The sequence below is a fragment of the Thalassophryne amazonica genome, chromosome 10, assembly GCF_902500255.1.
Source record: "Thalassophryne amazonica chromosome 10, fThaAma1.1, whole genome shotgun sequence".
NCBI classification, from domain to species: Eukaryota; Metazoa; Chordata; class Actinopteri; order Batrachoidiformes; family Batrachoididae; genus Thalassophryne; species Thalassophryne amazonica.
In genome coordinates, this window is record NC_047112.1 from 4,725,223 (window position 1) to 4,751,922 (window position 26,700).

At 44.0% G+C, this 26,700-nt stretch overlaps 1 protein-coding gene across 1 annotated transcript in view; it reads left to right on the forward strand.

The window, feature by feature from the left end:
* Positions 1–2,744: 2,744 nt before the first annotated feature.
* Positions 2,745–26,700, forward strand: part of LOC117518251 (alanine aminotransferase 2-like) — a 65,065-nt gene continuing 41,109 nt past the window's right edge. The window contains exon 1 of the mRNA XM_034179337.1: positions 2,745–3,553. Coding sequence (XP_034035228.1) covers positions 3,483–3,553 — 71 coding nt within the window. The 5' untranslated portion in view covers positions 2,745–3,482. The remainder of the gene's footprint in view (positions 3,554–26,700) is intronic.

A 26,700-nucleotide genomic window follows, 5' to 3' on the forward strand; every position in this document is an offset into this window, starting at 1 on the left:
TAGTCCATCAGAGTAAATGTAAATGTTATTAAGAAATGATCAGACAGAAGGGAGTTTTCAGGGAATACTGTTAAGTCTTCTATTTCCATACCATAAGTCAGAACAAGATCTAAGATATGATTAAAGTGGTGGGTGGACTCATTTACATTTTGAGCAAAGCCATTAGAGTCTAATAATAGATTAAATGCAGTGTTGAGGCTGTCATTCTCAGCATCTGTGTGGATGTTAAAATCGCCCACTATAATTATCTTATCTGAGCTAAGCACTAAGTCAGACAAAAGGTCTGAAAATTCACAGAGAAACTCACAGTAACGACCAGGTGGACGATAGATAATAACAAATAAAACTGGTTTTTGGGACTTCCAAATTGGATGGACAAGACTAAGAGTCAAGCTTTCAAATGAATTAAAGCTCTGTCTGGGTTTTTGATTAATTAATAAGCTGGAATGGAAGATTGCTGCTAATCCTCCGCCTCGGCCCGTGCTACGAGCATTCTGACAGTTAGTGTGACTCGGGGGTGTTGACTCATTTAAACTAACATATTCATCCTGCTGTAACCAGGTTTCTGTTAGGCAGAATAAATCAATATGTTGATCAATTATTATATCATTTACTAACAGGGACTTAGAAGAGATAGACCTAATGTTTAATAGACCACATTTAACTGTTTTAGTCTGTGGTGCAGTTGAAGGTGCTATATTATTTTTTCTTTTTGAATTTTTATGCTTAAATAGATTTTTACTGGTTATTGGTGGTCTGGGAGCAGGCACCGTCTCTACGGGGATGGGGTAATGAGGGGATGGCAGGGGGAGAGAAGCTGCAGAGAGGTGTGTAAGACTACAACTCTGCTTCCTGGTCCCAACCCTGGATAGTCACGGTTTGGAGGATTTAAGAAAATTGGCCAGATTTCTAGAAATGAGAGCTGCTCCATCCAAAGTGGGATGGATGCCGTCTCTCCTAACAAGATCAGGTTTTCCCCAGAAGCTTTGCCAATTATCTATGAAGCCCACCTCATTTTTTGGACACCACTCAGACAGCCAGCAATTCAAGGAGAACATGCGGCTAAACATGTCACTCCCGGTCTGATTGGGGAGGGACCCAGAGAAAACTACAGAGTCCGACATTGTTTTTGCAAAGTTACACACGATTCAATGTTAATTTTAGTGACCTCCGATTGGCGTAACCGGGTGTCATTACTGCCGACGTGAATTACAATCTTACCAAATTTACGCTTAGCCTTAGCCAGCAGTTTCAATTTTCCTTCAATGTCGCCTGCACTGGCCCCCGGAAGACAATTGACTATGGTTGCTGGTGTCGCTAATTTCACATTTCTCAAAACAGAGTCGCCAATAACCAGAGTTTGATCCTCGGCGGGTGTGTCGTCGAGTGGGGAAAACGGTTAGAAATGTGAACGGGTTGGCGGTGTACACGGGGCTTCTGTTTAGGGCTACGCTTCCTCCTCACAGTCACCCAGTCGGCCTGCTTTCCCGGCTGCTCGGGATCTGCCAGAGGGAAACTAACGGCGGCTAAGCTACCTTGGTCCGCACCGACTACAGGGGCCTGGCTAGCTGTAGAATTTTCCACGGTGCGGAGCCGAGTCTCCAATTCGTCCAGCCTGGCCTCCAAAGCTACGAATAAGCTACACTTATTACAAGTACCATTACTGCTAAAGGAGGCCGAGGAATAACTAAACATTTCACACCCAGAGCAGAAAAGTGCGGGAGAGACAGGAGAAGCCGCCATGCTAAATCAGCTAAGAGCTAGTAGCTGCGCTAAGGTAGCGGATTCCTAAAAACACGCAAAGTGAGTAATGTGTAAATAATTTAGAGGTGATTCAGCAGAGGGAGTGCTTTAGTTAAGGCACGTGAAGATTACACTGTGAAACAAATCGTTATCTAGGTAACTAGATCAATCTAACTGCGCAGATTAAACAGCTAACAGATACAGAAAAACACCGCTGTGCTCCGGAACAGGAAGTGATACAATACCGCAGTGATAATCTAATCTATATTTACAAAATAAGGTTTCATCTCTAGTTAGTTATTGCCAATTATGAACTTAAACATCCTATTTTAATTTACAGTTTTAGCCTACAGTTTTCCAAGTTCCAACTACAATCCCCAATCTGCAGTGACATTAGACTTTTTAATCCAAAATTGTAACCTTCAATTTTAACTAAGAGTTTTTGTATCTGATTGACTTATGATTTTATATACAAGATTTTTCTATTTTACGATTCCACTATGAACTTTTTTTTACAGACATTTCAGTGTTATTTTTAACTATGGATTTTAAATACAAATTAATTAAATAAACAGTTTGATGATAAAAGTGTTTATTTCAAAGTGATCTTCATGTTTCCACTTCAATTATGAAATAAAATGTCATTATATCAATTTATTTATTAATAAACAGATATGGATATAATGGCCTTTGCTTATGAATAAACCTAAATTAAAGTACAGTATTTGTCTAAATTGTCAAACAAACAAACAACAACAACAAACCATTTCTCATGCTGAAGTACAGCTTACAAACAAATTTATCCACCAAACAAATGTTTGGTGGATAAATCTGCCAACTAACTCATGGTTTGGACCAGTCTTGAATCAATTTTATCTACAATCTTGCAGTAATACAAATATCCTGATCGTATTTCACAATTATGGTTGTTAAAGTAACAAATAAACTAGAAATTTTGGCTCAAACTCACCAACAATGTCTTTGAGAGTCTTTGGAACACAAGACGAAGGATCAGGCTGCAGAATTCCCTCAGGTTCAACAGTACAGAAGCATCTGATAGGTTTTTGATGTGATTAATAGCGTTCAGTTATGTGCTGCCAGTAAACAGGTTTTTCTGCCTGCAAACTGAAGCAAGAAGCAAGACTGATTTGCACAAACAATGTGTTTTCATTTGTTTTTGTGTTAAGGACGTCATGAGGCTACTGACAGATGAGGAGGCGGAGCTTCAGACAGGCGTGTTGATCCCTGTGCCCTGCCCACACACTCTGCCTGTGCTTTTGGATCAGGCCAGGTTGACCCTGGTGCCCTACCACCTGAGAGAGGACCAAGACTGGGCTCTTGATGTGGACGAGCTGCACCTAGCCTTGAAGACCGCTAGGGGGAGCTGCACCCAAAAGCAATTTACATCAGCAACCCAGGAAACCCCACAGGTTCAAGAATATTAAAAAGTAACACCACATGGACCTCTCCAAAGTCTCCTCTGTATCCTGAAAATGATTTGTCCCATTAGGTCATGTGCAGGAGAGAAAGACAATCGAGAACGTGATTAAATTTGCTGCCTCTGAGGGCCTCTTTCTATTGGTTGATGAGGTTGTTATAAGCAACACTATAAAAATGACTGTCATCACCTTTTCAGCCTCTTTTTCTGACACACCTTGTCGTGCCCCCTATAGGTGAACCAGGGCAGTGTGTACGGAGAGGGAAGATCATTCCTTTCCTATAAGAAAGTCCTCTTTGAGATGGGACAAAAATACTCAGACATGGTGGAGATGGTGTCTTTCCATTCCATATCCGGTGCCCACTTTGGAGAGTGAGTTTCTTTAACATTATCACTCTTGTTTCATATCAAGGTTTTGTAATTGTTACAGCTGGGCAATTCTACGGTAAGATAATTACAAGGGCAACAAAGTCGAGCCATATTTTAGTTTATGATGAAAAACTGATTGTAGTACCGTTACCATAGAATTAACCAATTGTTTCTTGAACACAACAGTGGCAGAATTAAAGACAAACACAATGTCAATAACACAAATACAACACAAATGTGGAAAACAAAATAGTCTTGTATAGTCTGTACTGTGCATATGAATGTTTCAGTAACATCCAAGGTTGATTCTGCATCCATAGCCAGCAACAGATTGGTCATCACTTTAGTGAGTGCCGTCTCTGTGGAGCGATGTGCCTTAAATGCTCACAGAGGTCACTGGAGATTGTCCAGCATTTTTCACAATTTAATTAAAAGTGATAACTTTGGTGAAGTGATGGTCTAGAGCAGTGATTCTCAACCGGGGTGCCGTGATCGATCGTCAGGGGTGCCGTGGGTATTTTTCATATTCGCGATTATTTTTCATATTCGCGATTACCGTGAATTATTTATTTTATCCACAAAGCATAAAACGACTCAGAATCTGACGTCATTGTGCTGCAGCCTCGCTCTCGTCTTAAGGCGGGACAATAACAAGGAGGCTGACGGCTGATTAAAACAGTGCCGTCTTCTTCAAAAGCCGTCTAAAATGCGGAGCTGTCGGTGTGTGTGTGTCTGTGCCTGTGTGTGCACGCGCGCGGAGTTAACAGGCTGCAGACTGCGAGGGAGGGGGTGAGTGAGAGAGGGGAGGGGGTGGGTGAGGGAGGGGAGGGGGTGGGTGAGGGAGGGGGGTGGGTGAGGGAGGGGAGGGGGTGGGTGAGGGAGGGTGGTGTGAGAGAGGGGAGGGGGTGGGTGAGGGAGGGGGTGGGTGAGAGAGGGGAGGGGGTGGGTGAGGGAGGGGGTGAGTGAGAGAGGGGAGGGGGTGGGTGAGGGAGGGGGTGGGTGAGAGAGGGGAGGGGGTGGGTGAGGGAGGGGGTGAGTGAGAGAGGGGAGGGGGTGGGTGAGGGAGGGGGTGGGTGAGAGAGGGGAGGGGGGGTGGGTGAGGGAGGGGGGTGAGTGAGAGAGGGGAGGGGGTGGGTGAGGGAGGGGGTGGGTGAGAGAGATTCCTGAATGCAGGCGCGACACGTTCAGTGCGCAGCGAGCGCGGAGCAGAGAGGATTTTAAATGGAGTGAACATGTTAACAAAACGAAAACGTGAAGCTTTTACTTCTCTCTGAACTTTCTCTAAAGGTGTGATTCTGCCGTTACCGTCCTGTTCACACCATGTGCGCGTCGTATGCTGAATTTATGAGATCATGAGATGAAATAAACGGTCAAATATCTTTAAAAACATATTTAAAAAATGAGAATATATGAATGAACTGAGATACACAAAAAAAAAATGTTCAGACGCACAGATCACAAAAAGCAGGTGAGAACTCTGAACTTTAACAGCTGTTATTTTCCAAAGGTATTTATTTGTTCAGTCTTGAGCTTAATGTAGTGTTTAATCACAAAACGTGACTGATGAGGAGAAACAATTTCAGAAATGCAACAGAAACAACCACAAATCAGAAAAAGTTGGGACTGTATGTAAAATGAAGATAAAAATAAAAATGTTGCACCATTCCCAGTTTCTCCACTCACAGAAGCCAAACGTTCTTCCAGAGTTGTGTAATTATACTACAATAGTAGAATATAAAGAAGGGAAAAAAGAAAAAAAAAATAGACAATATATTCGTCAATCGCAATTATTTGTCTGACAATTAATCGTCTCCAGAAATTTCTAATCGTGACAGCCCTACTTGAGATCAGAGCGCAAAATGCTTGAGGATTTTCGAAATGCGATGTTTTCTGTATCGATTTTCTATTGCGATAATTGGGTTTTGCGCAAAACCAGAGGTAATAGCATTATAATATTATTTTAGTTGGTGGTGTGCCGCAGGATTTTGTAAATATAAAAAGGGTGCCGCGACTCAAAAAAGGTTGAAAAACACTGGTCTAGAGCACAGGTGGCAACTGATTCTAGAAAGGCCCAAGAGGGGGCAGGTTTTCTTTGTAACCACCAACTCCACCAGGTGATTTCAACTGATTAGCAAAGTGGCTTGAGCATCTACTTCAGATGGAAAGGTTTGATGGAAATGCAGATCTATAAGTGAAACCTGGCTGCTTGTGGATTAACTGGAAGTTTAAGGATAATTGGTGGGCTTCAAACCAGAACCTTCTTGGTGGGTGTCAGTGCTGCTAACTGCTGTGATGTGGGCAATTCTACGGTAAGATAATTATAAGGACAGCAAAGACCAGCCATATTTTAGTTTACTTTACTTATTTTAGTTTATTTTAGTTTAGTTTATGAAAAAAGTGCACTGATTGTAGTACCGTTACCATAGAATTAACCAGTGGTTTCTTCAACACAACAGTGGCAGAATTAAAGACAAACACATGGTCAATAACAGAAATACAACACAAATGTAGAAAACAAAATAAGTCATCTATAGTCTGTACTGTGCGTATGAATGTTTCAATAGCATCCAAGGTTGATTCTGCATCCATAGCCAGCAACAGATTGGTCATCACTTTAGTGAGTGCCGTCTCTGTGGAGCGATGTGCCTTAAATGCTCAAAGAGGTCACTGGAGATTGTCCAGCATTTTTTCATAACTTAAATAAAAGTGATAACTTTGGTGAAGTGATGGTCTCGAGCAGAGGTGTCAAACTCCACCAGGTGATTTCACTGATTAGCATCACTTTGAACAGATGGGATGCATTAATCAATGAAATCACCTGCTGGAGTTGATGGTTATGAAGAAAACCTGCAACCTCTTGGCCCTTTCTGGAATCAGATTGACATCTATGGTCTAGAGATTTGAGAGATGGGCATAGGATCAGAGCATCCGTTGTTCAAAGTGTCACTCCTGAAAAACATGAAGGGCCTCTAAGCCTTTTAATGTGTTGCCATGAAGTGAGTCCAGTGTTATCATTAATGTTGGTGCAGTTCGGCTGATTAGTGAAACTTACATTGTCTTTAGCTGATAAGCTTTTCAGCTAAGTTTGAAAACCATTAACAGACTGGTTAGCTTTCACTAAAATTTAGTTTTGTTAGCTTTGTTGGTGGCCATTTTTTCTTGATGGCACCTGGAAATATGTATTTTCATCAAATTTTTGCATGATCATTCTTTATTTCAACGTTGTACTTGTTAAACATTGTATTGTGGACTGGGGGCATTTGAAATTAAACTTCAAGCAATATTTTCATGCTTTTTGATGGCTTGTATCTGTTTTTAGTAAGTGTACATGTATGCTGTAGAACGTGTGATAGTGTTTTGGGGTCTCAGGGTTTAGTAGTAGAGGTAATATTTTTGCTTTTAAAGTCACCCATGTTCTTTGGATGAACACTAGTCCTCACTGCTTACCTAACTCTGACCTGTGGTTCCAACTAGTTGATTGTGTACGGCAATGGTCACATCCCAGTAAACTGCATTGGCATGTGGTCTAAACTCTGTACCACACAGAGAGATTCTCTGTGATGGGGTTTTCATTGCTGGAAACGTCCAGCATGGACTTGAATGGATGAAACAATGACTTCAACATTATTCCCCCCAAAAATGACAATTTCATGTGGCTAATGGCTTTTTTGAAAATAAACAAATAAAAATAAATGACTTCTCAGAAGTATTTGCCCCAAATTTGGTGCTTGTATCATCAACAGAGCGATTCTTACACTTATCTGCTAAACAGTGGTGTGCAGCTGAGCGTCTTACACGGCAACATGCTGATATCAGTGTGTGTGTGAACAGGTGAATGTAAGCCATCATTGTAAAGTGGTTTGAGCATCTACTTCAGATGGAAAGGTTTGATAGAAATGCAGGTCTATAAGCGAAACCTGGCTACTTGTGTATTAACTGGAAGTTGTCGAAAAGTGACTTTAAGCTTGCTTTCAGCTTGTTTTCATCTTGGAATATAATACGTGCCATGGAATTAATATACATGCTGTTGGATTACTGCACAGTTTTTGGTACTTTCCTGGAGTAAGTGAGATCATACCAGACTTTTCCATTACAAATGGGGAGGCCCACGGAATGAACTCGGTGGTGAAGACGATGGAATATGTCTAAGAATGATTCTAACATGACAAGTAAGATCATCTGAAGACAACAAGAGTCAAGCACATATATAAACTGTGAAACACCAGGAAACGGGGTTATTCTTCCAGGGAGAGGTGCTGTTGCCACTTCTTCCCTGCTACGAGGAAATCACAAGACTTGACCATCTTGTGAGCAGCAATTGGAATCGTGGAGTGAGAGGATTGGAGCCATAAGAGATCATTTGAGAGAGTTTTCAACTCCCACCAGGGCCGTCCAATCACGGAGTAGCAGAGCAACGGAAGAGTAACCACTGGCCTTAAGTCTGAGTGGGGAATGTTCAACGTTTTCTCTCTCAAGGAACATCACCGCATACCAGAATGGATTAGATCAACTTTTGGTTGATTGAAGAAGGAATAAACTCTTATGTGGATTAACTTCCTGAAGGATTATAACATCACACAAGGATCGTGGTCAGCTAACGATTAATAGCTGATGAAGAGGAAATCAAGTTCATCGAGCTGGGGACTTAACCTCAAAAACCTCCTTCCCTCACTCCTAGAAAAAATTGTTAAGAAGTCAATCCAGTCCCAGTCGAAGTAAGATCAGTCAGAATTATTGAATTAGAAACAAAAATCTCTGCCAATCATTATTCTAATTATACTTGAATTACTGTTGCGAAATTATCATCATATAACCTATTTTGATTATGTTATCAGCACTTGCAAAACCTGCAATAAATTTCCAAGCATGCAATTAAAGTGTTACAGCTCGGACATTGGATTTATTGATGCTTCTTAAGGTGTAAAAGTTAAAGTTTATTGGGTGTACAACATCAAAAGTGCTCTAAAAGGTTAGTCTGGTTTTTAATGAAAATAACTCATCCTGGGGACTCGCTGTACGAGTCACTAAATTCAAAATCTAGCAACATTCCAAGAGCCCTGATCCATAAGAGGAGAGCTGCCGTTAACGGGCGTGGCCGGTTCGTATCCTGGTTCCAGAGAAGGCTATTCGACCGGGGTGCGAGATCAGCTTCAGCGGGGTGGACGTCCGGATGGAGGCAGTGAGCGGCTAGACGAATCTCCTCACCACCAGCTTGAACAGCCTTTGTGCAGCCCTGCCGGGTAATACCCGTGGAGACACGAAGGTCGGACCCCAGAGACGGAGAGCTGGTTTTGTACACAAACGCACTCATCGGAGGGTGAGCGTGTGCCGTGTACGTGAAAAAGAGGGATCTGACACGTGGCGCCCGAACAGGGACCTGACAAAGTGTAGTCGGGTCTGAGGAAGAATCCTCGGCCAAAGGAGAGTCTTTGCCATTGGGTAGGTGGAAAGCCCTGAGTGGATCACCAAAGGAGACAGTGTTGTGGAGAGTGTCGGCTGATGGCCTGTATAGGTCCAGTAACGGCTTGAAACATATCTGTCCTCCAGAGGTGTGAAAATTTGGAGGCAACCACCAGAAGGACGAAGCAAAGACAACAGGAGTAAGCATCCCAGGGAGCTGGGATCAAGGACGAGAAGCAGACGTGTCACTGCTGGATTGTCTGGACTGGGACGAGAAGCAGACGGGGATAGCCTGCTGGATCGTCACGAAACGACGAGGAAGGAAAGCAGGCAAGGGAGCCTGCTGGATCGGATCGTCAAGGAAGCAGGTATGAGAGTATACCGTGCAAAATGGTGATCTACAAGAGAGAATGGGATCATCAACCCGTGAGGTTCCTGAGGGGAGAAGTGGGAAAAGGAGCAGCTGATTTGGAGTTAACCTCTGGAATTAGCACTGAATAGCCAAGTAGTCTGTCACTTATCCCTGACTCAAAGCGCTAAGAGAGGATTTAAGGGGCAGAGGACTCGAGATGACAAGGACCATAGCTGAAGTTAAGGAGACGACAGTGGTGGAATCGACAATCTCAGCAACCGAGAGAATAAAGGGAGGACAATTAGTACGAAACAGTAAGGTTAGTATTAAGAATAAGCAGTGAAAATATGGCTGAAGAAGAGCCAGGTTCCGTAGCAAACCCTGAATCCGAACATGAAGGGGGAAAAGAAGTAGATTTTCGGCCACACAGAGTGGTATTGTATGGACGAGCATATGATACTTGGACAGAAACAGTTCAAAAATATGTCATAGACCAGAGTGTGGAAACTGATGAAGAATGTTTCAAAGAAGATATGGCAAGAACTATACACACATTAGGGATATATTATCCGGGTAAGCATAAGGAGGGGCAGATCCTGGCCGTTTTGGGGAGCCCACCAGTCCCAAAGGACAAGATGGGGACCAGAGGGTGGCTTGAATGGTGGTGCAAACTTCTCGGAGATGAGTGGAGAGGAGGACAAATCACCACCTTAATAAGTCCTGAGAAAAGTTATGACTCCGTAGTAAAAATGACAGCTGGGTTGTTGGGAGTAGAGACGGTCCTAGTTGATGTTAAAGCAAAATCAGCATGTGTATATGCTGAGTTTAAGTCCATGGCAGAACGGCTAAAAGGGTTAGGAAGAATGTTTAAGGAACAATATCCTATAATGGACGATATGAGTGGAAGCCAGATCCTCGATAATGAAGACGAAGGCAAGATAGACTTCCAGGACGAATCCGAACAAAGTGATGAGGAACACAAGCCAGAGGGAAGTGGAGATGAACCGCTATCCCCGGGAGGTCCTAATCCTGGGGGAAATGGTCAAGAATACAAAAGCCCGGACCAGCTCCACACAAGCTTTGAACCAGAGTGGCCAAATTTACCCTTGGGAAGTGTGAGAGGAACAACCTCAACAGTCAGAAAACAGACAAAACGCCTGGTTGAGCAGGATAAAAGGCGAAGAAGCCTTCAGGGAGTGTCTGGACAGATATTCCATCAATTGTCGAAAAGTGGGCACAGAAGCTTGGAACAGCTTAAAGCTGAAGAATGTGTTGCCGGACCGAGTTATCATACTAAAGAGGAAGGGCATTCACAAGAGATTTTTAGAAAATCTAAAGCAAAAACCCACCATGTATACACTGAATCTGACTACATGGAGGAATTGGACCCTATGCCCGAAGGGACCAAAAAAATGGTGACCCAAGACGGAGGACGGGCATATCATTATTTTGGCAGTCCTTGGGATATAGATGGAGATAGTCTCATTGTCTTCACAAATCACAGACTGAAAATTGCCAACCGAAAATTCCGAGCAAAGCTCAAGGAGCGGGCAGGCAAAGAATACCAAGAAGAGCTTAAGAATATAAAGGGGAGAGGTCTGGACGGAAAATCGATAGTGATAACAAGTGCAGCACAAATGGCTTATTATGCACTCATACATGTGCCCTTTGAAAGCTACCCAGGGAGAGAAAATTCAATCGAATACACGGAGAAAATGTTGAAAACTCTGGGAACAGCCATTGATTTGGCCAAAGAACGCCAGCATCGGCGGGTGGTAATATGTGTTGACGGATTACGATCTGGACATATGACATGGGAAGAGGCAGAAAAAGTGGCCATGGCAGCTGTGAACCTACACATGCGTACCCCAGGAGCATGGGGATCAATGAGAGAAATTGTGGTGGTCACTAGCAATGAGCAGGAGCAAGATCGAGTGAGAAGGGCACTTGAAGCGGTGAACCTAGGACCAAATAGAGCAGGTCCAAGGAAGAGTGCAGTTAAAGCAAGTGGAGTGGCAACTAGTCCCCCGCTAGTGATGCAGTCCATCCCCATGGCGACAAGTGAGAAAAGATCAGGTCATGCTGTAGGAGTGCAGCAATTAAGGATTAAAACCCCACGACCAACATTAAAACAAGTTGCAAGTGGGCTCCAGACCATCATACAACCCAACCTCCCAATCTCTGTTGAGAGAGCCTTTCCAGGCTCCTCCACCGGATAATGGAGAAGAGGATCCTATATTCATTCCTCTACCTGTCGGAAATGCCGAAGCAACAGGGTCACCCTGAAAGTCAGAACAAAACAGGGACCCACAACCACAAGACCCACGTCCTTCCCATGAATCTGATATGGATGAGGACCAGGAAAGCGAGTCTGAAGAGGAGGTCAATCCACAAGACTCGGAAGAGGATGAACCGCTATCTGTGGTAGGGGAAAGAGAAGTCTCACGCCCAGAACTGCAAACTGGACGCTACAGAGGACGAAAGAAAGAAGTTGGGGTGTATAATGTGCGTGTAGCATCAGAGAGAATTGCAAGAGATGTCAGGGTCAACCCAGTGGAGACCCGAGACAAGTGACAAACCTATGCTCCAGAAGTTGGACAAACTGGGTATGACATTCCAGAAGAGTGGATTGAGCGACAAGATGAAAAGAAAACTCTTGAGGTAAGAGCCACTGTTGGAGAGTGGGCTAATATACTAATGTGGCCCTTCTATCCTACACTGACTGCCTGTAAAGAGTTAACAAATAACTTCAGAGTCGCCTATTTAGGCGTTGCCCATGATGTGATGTTGAGAAAACTAAAAACAGCAGCTTTACGCTGGTCACGACAAGTGTTGAGAGAAATTAATGAGGAAAATCTGGATGATGAAGGAGAAACAATTCCACCACCGTCAGGATTACAAGCGAGCCTCCCAAATCAGGACTTTCCTGCTGGATCTAGAGAGCAAAGTCTGCCAGCAATTCAAGCTGAAATTCAAGCAGACGGCAGGGAATTCCGTGAATTCAAGAAATTAAAGATGCTGGTGAGAGAGAAAGAACCAAATGAAGACCTAAAGGACTATTTGAAAGAAGTGTGGCCCCTTATTGACATCGCTTCTAACAGCGAAGAGGGTAAATCTATGTGGCTGGCCCAAGTTACCAGTCAACCCATCAGTTGGGGTGAACCAGCACAAAACCATTATGCCAGGTTAGTGTTGGAAGATCCCAATGATGAAGATTCCCATATTGCTCGAGCTAAAGCTGGACTAGACAAAGGTCAAACATTAGTTCAAGTTTGGCATGGGCTAAAACAGACGATTTTGCCACAACGCTATGTTAGGGCACTGAGAGAGGTCACTAAGGGAAGAAGAGGGGAGATAACCTTTGTGAAAATGCCCATAGATGGCACTACAGTCCCACAAATGGATGCGGTGGTGAAGAGCTGGGATCTGGAGCAGCAGTTCTATGAAGAAAAGAGGAAGAAGGAGAGCACACCGAGATCAGGACAAAAACCGGTGGGAGTGGAGAAAAGAAATTCAGTGCCTAAACCAACACCTCCTCAGCTGCATCAAACACCACAGAGGAATAATCAAAGGCCTCTAGTTGGACAATGGAGCTCTCGGCCGAGAGGTCCACCACCTCCACCACCACAATCGCGACCTACACCTGCACCTCGTAGTGGTGGCTATCTCCCTAAAGAGGAGTACGACAAATTAACTCCAGAACAAAGGAAAGCCCTCCAGGAAGTTCGCCAAGCCTCAGCGGCGGCTGGAGGGCAGAAGAAGTAATGGCTTTGGAGGCGCGGGTCACGCTAGACCATGCCTACTGGGAGGGGGACAATATCTACACTGATGTGGATGGAGAACCGTACCTGGTGGACACGGGAGCAGAGGTGTCCATGACCCGCAGAAGCCTCGAGACCAAAGGATACCTAATGATCCAGTATGCAAATGCGGCAACGGAGAAAAGACCATTTGGAATATGGAAAGGGGTAGTTTGGATAAAAGGCCCCTTTAATTTGATAACAGTCAAGGATTTGAGAGAATTGCATCGGCCCAAAAGGCTTCGAACTCTAATAAGACGACGAGTGAAAAAATTACAAGCAAAAGTTGTACAAATGGATATGACTCCAATTGGAAAGAGTCCGGTAAGTTGGTACAAAGAAGTGGATGTACCACCTGTCACAGAAGAAAAGATTGAAGAAAGTGATTTCTCTGAAGCAGGGAAAGAAAAATTGAGGGAAATTATCTCCAAAGCTAAAGTAGCACGATTTAAAAATGATTGTGGAGATTTGGGGGCTAAATACATTCATGTCATCGAAGGAGGAGTACATCCACCGGTGCGACAATATCCCTTGAACCCGGGAGCAGTTGAGGAAATGGATAAAATAGTAAAAGAATTGGAAACTTTGGGGATCATTGGAGTGGAATTGAATCCGATCACTAACAGCCCCATCCAAGCAGTTAAGAAGCCAGAGTCGGCAGGAGGAGGCTGGAGACCAGTAATCAACTTCAAGGCTCTCAATCGACGAACAACAGCCAATAGAGCGAGTTTGATAAATCCCCAAGGAGCACTGAAAACGCTCCAAATTAAGAAATACAAATCATGCATTGATCTGGCAAATGGACTCTTTTCCCTATGATTAGCAAAACAGTCACAGGGGAAAACGTGATTCACACATAAAGGGAAAAGTTATGTGTGGCAACGACTCCCGCAGGGATACAGAAATTCACCAAATGTGTTCCAAGCAGCAGTAATGGACATATTAAAAGATCTGGGAGTAACAGTGTATATCGATGATGTGTTTATCGCAGATGATGATGAAAATGAACACCTAATGCGGCTGCAAAAGGTGATTCAGAAGCTCACAGAAGCTGGATTAAAACTCAACCTGAAGAAATGTCAGTTTGGACAGTTCAAGGTTAACTATTTGGGATTCCAGGTATCATCAGATCTGGGACTCTCAGAAGTATACCGAGAAAAATTGAGTCAGATTAAACCACCGCAATCTGAGAATGACCTACAGAAAATATTGGGATTGTGTAACTATGTGAGAGATCACGTTCCACACTATCAGAGATACGCAAAGCCCCTTTATGCTCGTCTCAAGAAGAAACCTAATGGACAAGAGCAAAAGCAATGGATTTGGACAGCTACAGATCAGGATTGCTTGGAAAAGCTAAAGAAAGCCATTCAAGACGCAGTTAGGCTGGAGCCGCGTAGTCTGACTACTCGACTGCTAGCCGAAATAAGCTGTGAAGAAGAGGATTCGGTGGTAAAAGTGAGCAACGAAGGAGGGGGTATGGTAACATTGTGGAGCTATACTCTATCTTCGATTGAGAGAAAATATCCACCGTAAGAAAAAGAACTGGCAGTCCTGGCTAGATACTGGAGTGCGTTAAAAGAACTTGCACAAGGTCAGGGAATAAAAGTTATCACTCAAAGCCAAGTCCACCGGTTCCTAAGAAAAGGAACTATTGAGAGTACTAAAGCCACAAATGCCAGATGGGGAAGGTGGGAGGACATCCTGCTAGACCCTGAGCTGGAAATTGGGCCAAAACAGTCGGCGACAAAAAAGTTGCCGAAGGAGAGGCAACTCCCTATGGAGCCATACGACTGGACTATGTACACTGATGGGTCAAAGAAGGGTACAGACAATATATCTTATTGGGGCTATATTCTGAAGTATCAAGATAAGGAGAAATATCGTCAAAAAGGTCAAACGCCAGGGAGTGCCCAAGCTGGAGAAGTTACAGCAATACTGGAAGGACTCTTGGAGTTAAACAAGAGGAGAGTAAAAAAGGCTAAAGTGATTACAGACAGTCATTACTGCGCACAAGCCCTGAAAGAGGACTTATCCATTTGGGAAGAAAATGGATTCGAGGGAGCTAAGGGGAAGCCTGTAGTTCATATGGATTTGTGGAGGAAAATAGCCGAGTTGAGGCTAACAATGGACTTAGATGTGGTACATCAGAAGGCCCATGTAAAAGAGGGAGCACATTGGAGCGGGAACGAAGAAGTGGACCGCTATGTGCAGCTGAGAAAAGTCGTCATTGTCGGGATCGAGAAGTGGGAACAGACACCCAAGGGAAGGGTAGTTCCAAAAGAGTCCGTGAAAGAAGTGGTGCTGGCCGTACACGAAGCGCTTGGCCATGCAGGCACCATTCCCACACGGAAGGAGCTGGAGAAGCTGCAACTTTGGATTCCGAGAAACCAAGTCTGCCGAGTCCTTAAAGACTGTGGAGTATGTGGTCGATACAATGCAGGACGACGAGGACAAAGGGTGGATGGTTTCACCATAAAGAGTACTGTTCCATGGGGATCAGTATGCATGGATGTTGCCGGGCCCATGGGGGTGACCGGTAAGAAAGGAGAAAAGTATCTGTTGGTGCTTGTGGACTCTATGTCGGGCTATGTGACTGTTAAGCCTGTGAGAAAAGCCAACGGCAGCAGTGTAATCAGCATGTTGGATCAAGTGTGTTCAAATCTGGGGATACCCAGGGAGCTGAGAACGGACAATGGGACACATTTCCGTAATGCTCAGGTCGACCAGTGGTGCCAGAAAAATGGAGTAATGAGAATTTACTCGCCCCCATACACACCTCAAGCAAATGGAGTTGTGGAAAGGGCTATTGGACTGGTGAAAAACTGGATTGGGAAGAATGCTAACACGAAGGATTGGAGTACTAAGGCCCTGGAAATTGGACAGGCCCTGAATGACCGCCATCGTGCCGGCAGGCCCACCCCCTCACAAGAACTGAACCAACGCCCATTTTCGACACCGGAAGTGGGGCGGAGCCAGACTAAAAGGGACAGAGAACCAGAACCGAAGATCCCATTTAAGGTTGGGCAGAAGGTGTGGGTGAGAGCTCGAGATCACCCAACCAACACTGCTGTTAAACCTAAGTATGAGACCACAGATACAGTAGTGAAGATACTGGACAGTAACACAGTGGAGTTGAAGAAGAAGGGAATCCAAGGAGTGGAGCAGCTGAAGCCAACTCCTAATTAAGACAAAACCAGAAGCTAAACATGGCCAAAAACACCCAAGATCTTCCACCCTTCGTCAGAATGGCCACTGTCAATGGGGTGGTTGCCTTAAGAAGAACAAGAAATGACCTCTGGGCAGGCAGAGCCCTGAGGAAATTATATCATGCAAAGAAAGGATTTTTATCTTATGAAAAGGAGTTATTACAATGGAAGAGAGTTGAGAATCACTGTGTGATTTGCCGTGAAGAAGTACCGCTGACGGTCCAATGGTCGGGACCTGGGGTTAGAAAACCCCCAATTCCAAGTGGGGCAAAACATGAGTTCAAGCAAATACTTCACAAGCCAGTGAAGGTTTTGGATGCACTAGTATGTGGGTTATGCCGACTAAACCAGTTGCCAAGAATGGTCTTTTACACCCAGTGGGACATACGTGGAGACAATGTGGATATGCAGGTGTGTTCATGCTATTGGAATGGATATACGATCGAGTATTGCCTGGTGTGTAAAGCAAGAACTCATATGGGAAGACTACTGCATGTGGCAAGAGCAGAAGGATGGCAAGTGAGAAGGTTTTTGGACCCCCTGAGGACCTGTCACACCGATGAAGCCTGTTGGGCTAATCCTGCAGCAACAGTTGCACTTGATCAAGCAGAAGGGAATCAAGGCAGCGGTGACGGAGGTGGTGAGCGAAAGCCGTCTTTGTTGCATGAAGCTATACATCAAAATTGGTCCCATGGTCCAGAGTATGGGCAAACGTATGACCCTCCAATAGACACAGTGCAAATTCCACTGGTGTTCAGAGTGTATAGAGATCCGGAGCGACCCGGATATACAGACATGATGGGAGGACTGACAGATGATCAACAGCAAAAAGCCCAAGAAGAAGGATGGATCGGCCCTTGGGAACTGACAACTTGGGCCAAATTGATAGAAGAAGTTCTAAAAAACCCAGAGATTCTACTGGAAGATGCAGAAGAGGTGCCACAAGAAAAAGGGGGCAGAGAAACCCTCATGTATTATTTTACCACTGGATTAGACGCCTGGGGAAATAAAGCAGCAAAACCAAAGAAGAAGTCAGCTGAATATCATGTGACACCTGAAGAATGGGTGAGAAAGAGGAGGATACAATCTATGGGGGAGTGGCTAGCAGAGCGGACACTCCTAGTAGGCCGGACCAAACAATTAGGGTGCGGCTCACAGTGCTGATGGTGTTGGTTCCCTATGTGGGAGTTTATTCTGTCGGAGCACATGTTGACCTCCTGGAGGAACAGCAGCAGTTGTTACACCAACCGACTCAAGGTGAGGAAAAATCAGGAAAGTCTCGGAGTCGATGGATGTTTCCCTCCATTTTCCGTGGGACAAGGAAGAAGTAAAAAGAAGCGGCTGTTTGTAAAATGTCGCAAGGACCAGATGTAAATAGAGTACCCATTATTAATGATCGAGGAAGACTTGGACCCTACATACAATGTGACTTTGGTGCTGAGAAATTATACTTAAATTGGCCAGAAAAATATTTTGAAGAGGAAGATTGGGAACTAGCATCTAATGGATATTTTGTCACGAATTATGAATATAAAAGATGCCGACTTAAGCGAGACCGCAGGACAAAAACTACTTGCTGAACGAGTGCTGAGCGATGCAAGTCTGCAGCATTGGTACATAAAAGGACGCCGAAGAATACCCCAACCAGTTCCAAGATGTCCAAACACCTACCCTTGGATATTAAATGTGGTTTACCTACAACTCAAAGACCTAAGATTCACATTGAGATGGGGGATTAATTACGTTGAGCCACTTCAAGGAGTCTATGTTGAAATATACCTTAACCAGTGCTTGATCTGGACGACAAGCCCCAACATGCTACGTCAATTGAACAGATGACTGCAAGACCCAAGATGTCATGTTTTAGATAACCAGACATTAAATTTGAGAGTTATCGATCAACCACTAGTCTGTATGAGCTGCCTACCCCCAACCATACCAGCGATTTTTGTAAATCAAGACTTCTTCTACCTGTACAGAAGAGGAGTCTGGAACTGTTGTCAAGCAAGGAAGATTCAGCTTCAAATTGAGCCCAAGGATCAAGTAGGGAAGCCTATAGTTCCCCTTTATCTAGCCTTATCACAAACCAGGTATTCTGGACACCAGTTTTGGCAGCATTGGCAAGATCTATGGAACTATGTACCCCCACATCAGGCACAGAGGATCCCTGAGGGACCCCTCCCTAAACCTGATAGGATAGTTGTTACGATGTGGAAGTGGGCGTGGAAAGGAATGGATTCAGAACTTAAACACCCATCTCCCATCTACACTCATCTCTTTAAGAGACAACAACTATGCCCTATGGTGGTGCATCTTGGCAGAAAGAGAAAGAGACCGATGGTGGAGTGATAACTCACTCTGAATCATGCTGCGGACCTTCAAACTGGATGAAAATAATGTAAATAGTCTACGATCCGGGCCTAGAGGACTTACACCATTTTTGGAATTACCCTACAAGAAAATATGTTTAAGCTGGCCACAAAAGGATTACAAAGAAAAAGGATGATTGCTGGGAACAGGAGGATACTTTGTAGATAATGATTCATGTAAAAGGACTGCTGACCTTACAGAGCCTGGAATATACACTCCTCTGGGAGCTATCGTGAACAAAGTTGGACAACACTGGAATTGCCCTGGGGTTGGATGGAAGTTTTACCCAATTCCCCGGTGTCCAGACTCATATTCCTGCATCTTGAACGTAGTGTATGTACAGAGAAGGGGCTACAGATTTAAAATAAGGTGGGGACCTAATTATGTTGATCCATTACAGGGAATGTATGTGGATATTTGGCTTGGATCTTTCCAGATCTGGACTAGTAGTCCCTATATGTTTAAAAGACTTCAACAACAAGAGGCACGTTCAACTTTTTGTTTGATTGAGAACCAAACTTTGCCAATATGTACGACAGTACAGTACCTTGACATCGAAAAAGGCGGAAGTGTTCCACCTATTAGAAGTGGATGGCGAACCAGAGTATTAGTGGGACTTTGGCAACCCCCAAAGGCTATACTGACACGACTTAGCATAAAGTCGGGAAGAGGACTATTCCAGAGATCAACTCCTCTGTACTCTGTGATGGCGCAGTATGTCTACAGTGGAGCGGAATATTGGGGCGCCTATGAGGATATCTTGCACCTACGTAGAGAATTGAATCCAGCATCTTCACAATGTTTCTACACACCCGAGGGACCACCGCCTGAAATGAAGGAGGTGACAGTCGTCACTTGGAAATGGGCGTGGCGAGGACTAGATATTAGACTCCCATGGCCATCTCCCTTGTTAGTCACTCTTCTTCAGCAACAAGCATCAAACGTCTCTGTTGGGAGCACAAGACAAACAACAGCACCTAAGATCATCTATCTCCGAAATGGAAGAACCACGGGAAGACAGCATGATCACCACGCAACCACAAAGAATCAACGAAAGACCAAGAGAAGAGGAGATTGGCATAGAAATGCCACTGCTGCAACGACCCCAAAAGCTAGAGCTGCTGCCACCAGTACCAAGTGAATTCTACTACGAAAATGTTGGAATAAAGCAGCAGCAACAAAGCCAGCCGTGGAAGAAAAGGTGCCTCCAATGTTGGAGTTGGATGGCCAGGATTACAGCATTATTAGTCGTCATTGCTGTACTTCTAGCTATCCTGTACCACTATGGTAGTACGCCCTGGACCTTAACCCATATCAGGGTCCAGTACGCAACAACTAAAACTTTCCAACAGACATGTTGGGGAGTTGAATCAAGAAACATCTACATGATATGGGACCAGAATTCTACAGAGAGATGGGCAAAGATAAAGAACCTAACCCTGCAGATGCAAAAGACTAAATGGCTGCAGTACTTGAACGACAGTGGGGAATTTCCAACCGTCACCACCAATTACAACCTGACCACCGGAGCAGACATCCTTCAAAACCTACAAGTGAGGGAGGAAGAGATTATCGTGGCAACCATCTTACGGTTAAAACAAAGAGAGCTAAGAGAAGTAGGCTGCACTTGGATAAGACCTGAACCTGGCGAACCAGCCTGGTATTGCTCATGGGGATGCAGGGTACTACTAGGCTATCGAGCAGGATATTGGGAGAAAGAAGCTGTTTTTCCAGCATTACCAAGACATGATGTTTGCAGAATGATAATGCCAACCTGGAAACATTGGGGTAATTACAACCTCACCTGTGACAACACCCGCAGCAGAGTGCCGAAAGTGGATACTACATCTACAATAGTCCCTCCGTTGAACAACGCTACTGGCATGGGAGCAGGGATACCATATTCCAACCCAACCGCCATCTCACCAGCAGCATTGGTGGGATCCACAAAGATATCACCAACACAGGGAAAAACCAAACCATTCCCTACATCGCCAACACAAGATACCCAGCAAGTATTAGAACCAAAAGTTAAAAGTATTGATAACGCGGTTAAAAATAGATGGAAGAAGATTCATGATTATTGTGTAAAAGAAAAAGTAGCAAAATTAGATAAATGTTATTGGAATCGACCTATTGGATGTAAATCTCAAAATTACATGGTGCTTGCACCAGTCATCGATTTGATAGACAGGATTACTTGGAAACAAAAACAGGAGGCAAAACATGATGAATGGCTTAATGACACCTTTCCGTGGGTCTGGAGCGTTCCACTGATACATTTTGAGGGGAATTTCCCAAAGGGATATACGTGGACTGGGCATAGTTTGCGGGGTCCACATAAAGCAAAATTCTATGTGCAAAAACTACCAAAGCCTGATGAGCTAAGGTCAGTACCTCAGGGAGATTTTAGCAAAATTGATCAATGCGTGGCGAATAGAATCTATGAAAGCTTACATGAGACAGAATACCATAATAATTTGGCTGAAGGTTCTGGTAAATCCCCCCGATTCCCCATAGACCAAATTAAGACAGGGAATTGGCTAAGATGGGTATATAACTGTACACAGTTGTTACAGATTCCAACCATTAAGGGGACCCTTCAAGCATGGCAGGAAGGAGTTAAACGTAGTAAGGATGTCACCTGGTGGGGAATGAAGAAATATGAAGTTGAAGATTGGGTATTCCCCTGTTTAGATCAAAGTAATAATTATTGGGTTAAATATCAATACATCGCCACGGTCTACTCCAGAGACAGAGCTACTTGGTCTGGTGTACTCTGGAGACCAAACCCTTATGTTACGCCACGGCCCTGGAAAATGATTTGTAATAAACGTAATACCACATGCACGATAAGCCTTGCCCGCCAAAATTGTAGAAATGTTCCTGGCTGGGAAGAATATTGTGACGCTTACTATGACGGCGAATATGACACTTACGGCCATCAAACAGTTTGGGAGAAGAACAGTGCTGGCGTATGGATAAGAGCTTTTCCACCCAACGTTGGATGTGCCAAGGCTGTCCTGGGACATGGAATGTCAAAAAGGAAGCAGGTCCTAGGCCACATAGTGCCATTTGTTGGTGATGCTTTGATAATGCTTGAGGAAGGATATGCCTTCAAGAAAAGTCTATGTGAAGGACGAGAAATTGTCAGTTACGAATGGTTGGGACCCAATCGGATTTACAATAATGGTACGTGTGAATCACCTGCAGAACATTGGTTGAGCTGTGGAAAAGGAAGAAGTCGGCATGAATGTTCTTGGTGGGAAAGAACGCAAATAATAGCTGGAGGAATCATCACCACTTTCGCTGCAGAGACCGGAGAAGTCATTAAAGAAGGTCTCGAAGTATTGACTGGTTGGATTGGACATTTGTTTGGATATCTTTGGCCCTATCTGTTAATCATAATAGGACTTATTATTGCTGCAGTGATTGGATATGTTTTGTTAAAAGGAAGTTTCGCAGCCGCCCTGCGCTTGTGTGGGAGGAACACACAACGCAGTGATATGGAGCCCCTCCTCCGTTAGGGGAGGAGCGATGAAGCCTACAAAGCCCGACGCCGAGACACGCCCTGTTCATTCTGACCTGGGGAGCGAAGGAAGAAGGATCATCTACATAACAGCGTACAAACTTAAGGAGATAAGTAAAAAGAATAAGAGAGCACAATGTCCAACAATACTGGCGGCATAAATGACACCATCTTCAAAGTGCGTAGAGTGGAGTTTATTGCACTACTGTTAATATGGCTGCTATACTGCTGTGTCGGCCGTTGGGACTTACGACAACCACTGCGAATAGTAACGCTACTTCATGGATGTGTCAGATTGGCGATCCTCAATCTGCACTATGGTCAGAGTGACCTAGGGTTGTCTTTATTCATCACTCACGTCCTCGGTCGCTTTACTCTCCAGTTTGACTGTTGGGGAATATGGCAGTACACATCAATTACAATTTGGATGGTGATAGATATGACAGCAATCTTTTACGCCCCGGCAGTGGTAGCTGACATTGTGTGCGAAGCTGTGATGGCCCTAACCCTGTTGGCGTACATAGCTACGTTAACTGGAGCCGTACAACGCAAGAAACCTTGGCTCTACAAACTTGGACTTATTATAATTTGGGCCTTAGGATGGGGAATATTATCAGCTTTATACTGGCTGTCCATGGTTAGTCAACTACTCCTGCTGTTATGGTTTACAACCTATGATGCTTGTGTAGAAGAATTTTTAGGTCCATATTTGAACTGTGATGAACTATCAAGTGTCCTGATCCGAACTGTATGTCCTCTGGTTGAACTAGCAGGTGTTCAACCCAAAAAAAGGGCTCTATTAGTCATTTAGTCTGTCAGGGGCTTTCCAAGGCCTTTTAGGTGCTTTCCCGCAGGCCACGTGCAGGGGCCTCAGGCCAGCTGCACGTGTGGCTGAGGCCACGTGCGGAGGGGGCCTCAGGCCAGCTGCACCTGTGGCTGAAGGTCTTTTAAAAAAATCAGTTGTAAATCCTTCATGTTTTAATGGGAGCGTTTGTCACATTGAAATAATGGCCTAACACCTGCTTAGGGTTCACTAGAGGACGCTTCCAATAGAAAACCATGTCTTGGGAATGAAATAAATAAAAAGGTCGAAGGAGGAGCGATGCCCGTGGGTCTCCAATAAATACACGAGCGCGGTTGTCATATTCAGTCTCTCTAGAGGACTCAGTTTGTCTAAGCTTTGTGTCGAAGGCTTAAATAAACTTAAAAACTCTGTGCATTTTATCTTGCTTAAGGCTGAATTATTCTAAAGTGTTGTGTCATTTTCTAGCATATCACTTGCAATTAGTTTGTGTTATCTAAAAGACGACATCCTGAGAAGACTAAAGACGAGCCGCGACAGAACTTGGCGAGCCAGCTTCAGGAGGGTCCAGGGGCATTCCGGCAGCCTGGGGCAGTCCAGCTCATCCCTCCAGACCGTAAATAACAGTGATCACGACTAAAAGGTAAGCAGAAACCTTTTATAATTTCTGCACGATCTGGAGGAGTGAGTCGGGATTTCCGCCCAAGTTGACAGGTGATATTTTTTAATTGCCTCTTACCCAAAAGAACCTGGACTAAGAAAATTGATAAGAGACTAAAAAAGATAAGATTGAAAATTATCAGGCCTTGTAGATAAAATGCTCAGAAGGTGTGTGTGTTCCCGGGAAAAAGAATGTCTGTGTGAGTGAAAGGTCAGGAATGTTCATGAACTCTGGTGCGGAAAGAGTGCGTGGAGAACTAACCTGGATGCTTGGGGAATAATTGGTGTTGAAATTTGTTACTAACGTGCCGGCTGATAGCATGCGCTGTAGGGGTTAATTTAGGGGAGTATACTGACAAATAGATACAAGGTAATACAAGGTTATTTAAAGAGTTTAACAGAGACTGAAGTGAAATAAGTGAGAAAAAGAGTTTAACAGAGAATACGTGCAGAGGAAGCACAAGATAAGCGCCTGAGGGGGCGCAGTAGAAATACCGTACGTGATAAAGAGATTTAAAGAGAAAGTGCAAAGTAGCACAGCTGACAGTAAGTAAAAGAGCTCAATAAAGGACGTCATTTTTTAAGAAAAGAGAAAAACTATAAAAAAAAATAAAATAAAATGAATGAAGAGTTAGTGCAGAATACATGAGAATTAATGAAGCAGAAAATAGTGCAGTAAGGCACCAGATACACGCTTGTGGGGCGTGGGAGAAGAATAAGTAATTAAGTACACAGTAATATGAGTTTTTTATAAGAAAAGAAAAAGAGAGTATTTTCAGTGCAAAGGCACATTAAGCTCACGAGGAGCTCAGTAAGTGAAAAAAAAAAAAGGTAGAAGAAAGTGCAGAAAGGCACAGGATACGCACGCGAGGCGCGGTAAGGCGTAGAAATAAATGAAATATTGTATGCTCAGAAAGGAGCTTGTGAAAATAATATAGTAAGCACAGGATACGCACGCGAGGCGCGGTAAGGCGTAGAAGTAAATGAAATATTGTATGCTCAGAAAGGAGCTGGTGAAAAATAATATATTAAGCACAGGATACGCACGCGAGGCGCGGTAAGGCGTAGAAGTAAATGAAATATTGTACGCTCAAAGAGGGCTTGTAAAAAAGTAATATATGAAGTTGCTGACAGCGCCGGAGAAGCTGTCTAACGTGAAGAAGAGATACATGCTTAAACAGAACACATTGGTGTTAAGTGAATAAAAAGGTTGTTTAAAGCCGCGGAGTGAAAAGTGGCAGAAGTCTAGATAGAGATATATAGAAAGTTGTTTTTAATAATTTTTGTGTATAAAGCTGTTGAAAATTGTGTGTGGGAGAGTGGAGAGTAAGCGGGGAGGTGCAAGCAAAGCTGTGAGGGCTTGCAAGCTGGCTGACATACAAGATTAATGTGAAAGAGTACGAGGGGGGAGGTATTTAGACCCAACAGGAGGACTTGGGAGGTGCATGACAGGCAGAGAGGAAAGTGTGAAACAGAGACAGTGAAGAAAAAGACAGGAGAAGAGTGCTATGTAAATACAGAAAAGGTAGATATTATTTCAAAGAGAGAAAACTAATAAACAAACATAGCAGAAAAAGACGAGAAGCAGAAAGTTAAAAAATTAGAAGGAAAATAGAAAGTCGGGAGCAAAGACATTAGGAAGTGTTAGGGTTGTAAGAGGATTAAATAAATAAAGTTGGTTATAAATCAAAAGAGTTAAAGCTTAGATTATAGTGAAAAAGCTGACAGACTGATCAATGCTTGGGACAGTCTTTGATGGGAGACTTAAGTGATGATGAAATAATACTCCCAGAACATTACTTGACTGACGGAGACATCGAAACCCAGGGAATCAGGACACATTTTTGGCTGGAAAGGACCTATTTTGACAGGGTAGGAGCAGAACATTGGCAGGACGAACAAGAGATCAATCAGAAATTATGGCAGATTACTAAGGTAATCAATCTGAAGCAAAAGAAAGAACAATTCCCTCTAATTAATTGGGAGCTGCTGATAAGACGTCTGTGGCATCAGGGTTTAACCCCGTGGTTGGAGCTGCTTTGTGCTGATCCTAATAAAGAAATTAGCATACCATTAAATCATTTAATAACACTGCCAACCGATCCAGGTGAAGAACTGTTTCCTAGGTTGACTTTGACTGTGGTCCCAAGGAAGGTTCGGTGGGAAACAGGTAAATTTTCGTATTTAGTTAAAGAAAAAGAAGACGGGCATAACAGTTGGAAATTTAATCCTTTTAAGGGTTTAAAATACAAAACAGGTGTTACAGCCAGCAAGTTATTGGTCTGGATCAGGACAGCCCCTGAGGGACTACCAGAACACCATAGAAACACCTCACATAGCGTTTGTCAGGGTTACATGGGTAACTCTCAAGGTCAAGGTCGGGAAAGTACCCCGCTAGACTTAGTACTAAGAAAATATCCAGGAAAACGCACTAAGGCCAACCAATGTATGAGAAAGTGGCACAAAAGGTCACATGGGGGCAGGCAATGGCCTTTGGAGGGATCATTTGATCCGGTGATGTGTGAAGCAGTTGCGGTAGAAATACAGAAAAAAGAAATTAAAGATCAGCAGAAGAACGTAAATAACAACAAAAAACGCACTGAAGAAAAAGAAGTTTTGGCCTTGTTCAAGCAGGAAGCACAGAGGCTACAGCAGAAAAGAGAAAAAATGACAGAGGAAAGATCCAAAGAGACTAAAGCCAGTGCACCGAGCTGGGAATCAGAGCCACCCCCATATAAACGTCATGATATGGGAAAGACAGCTGGACAATTTGTATTAGGAACTCGTGAAGAGGACCAAGGCATGGATGTGGAGGGCAAATTCACACTGACACTAAAAGCTCGAGAGCCACAAGGAGACAGGTCCTCAGTCTGTCAAATGGATCATACAAGGTCTCCAAGTCCGAAAGTAAGTGGTCGCTCACCACGACCAGCAGGGGGGGGGGCCACAAATAACAGTGACACGGAGGCAGACGAGGATAAAGAGAGAGACCTGAAGGCTCCGCCTGCACATCGAGGTCCACTGAAAA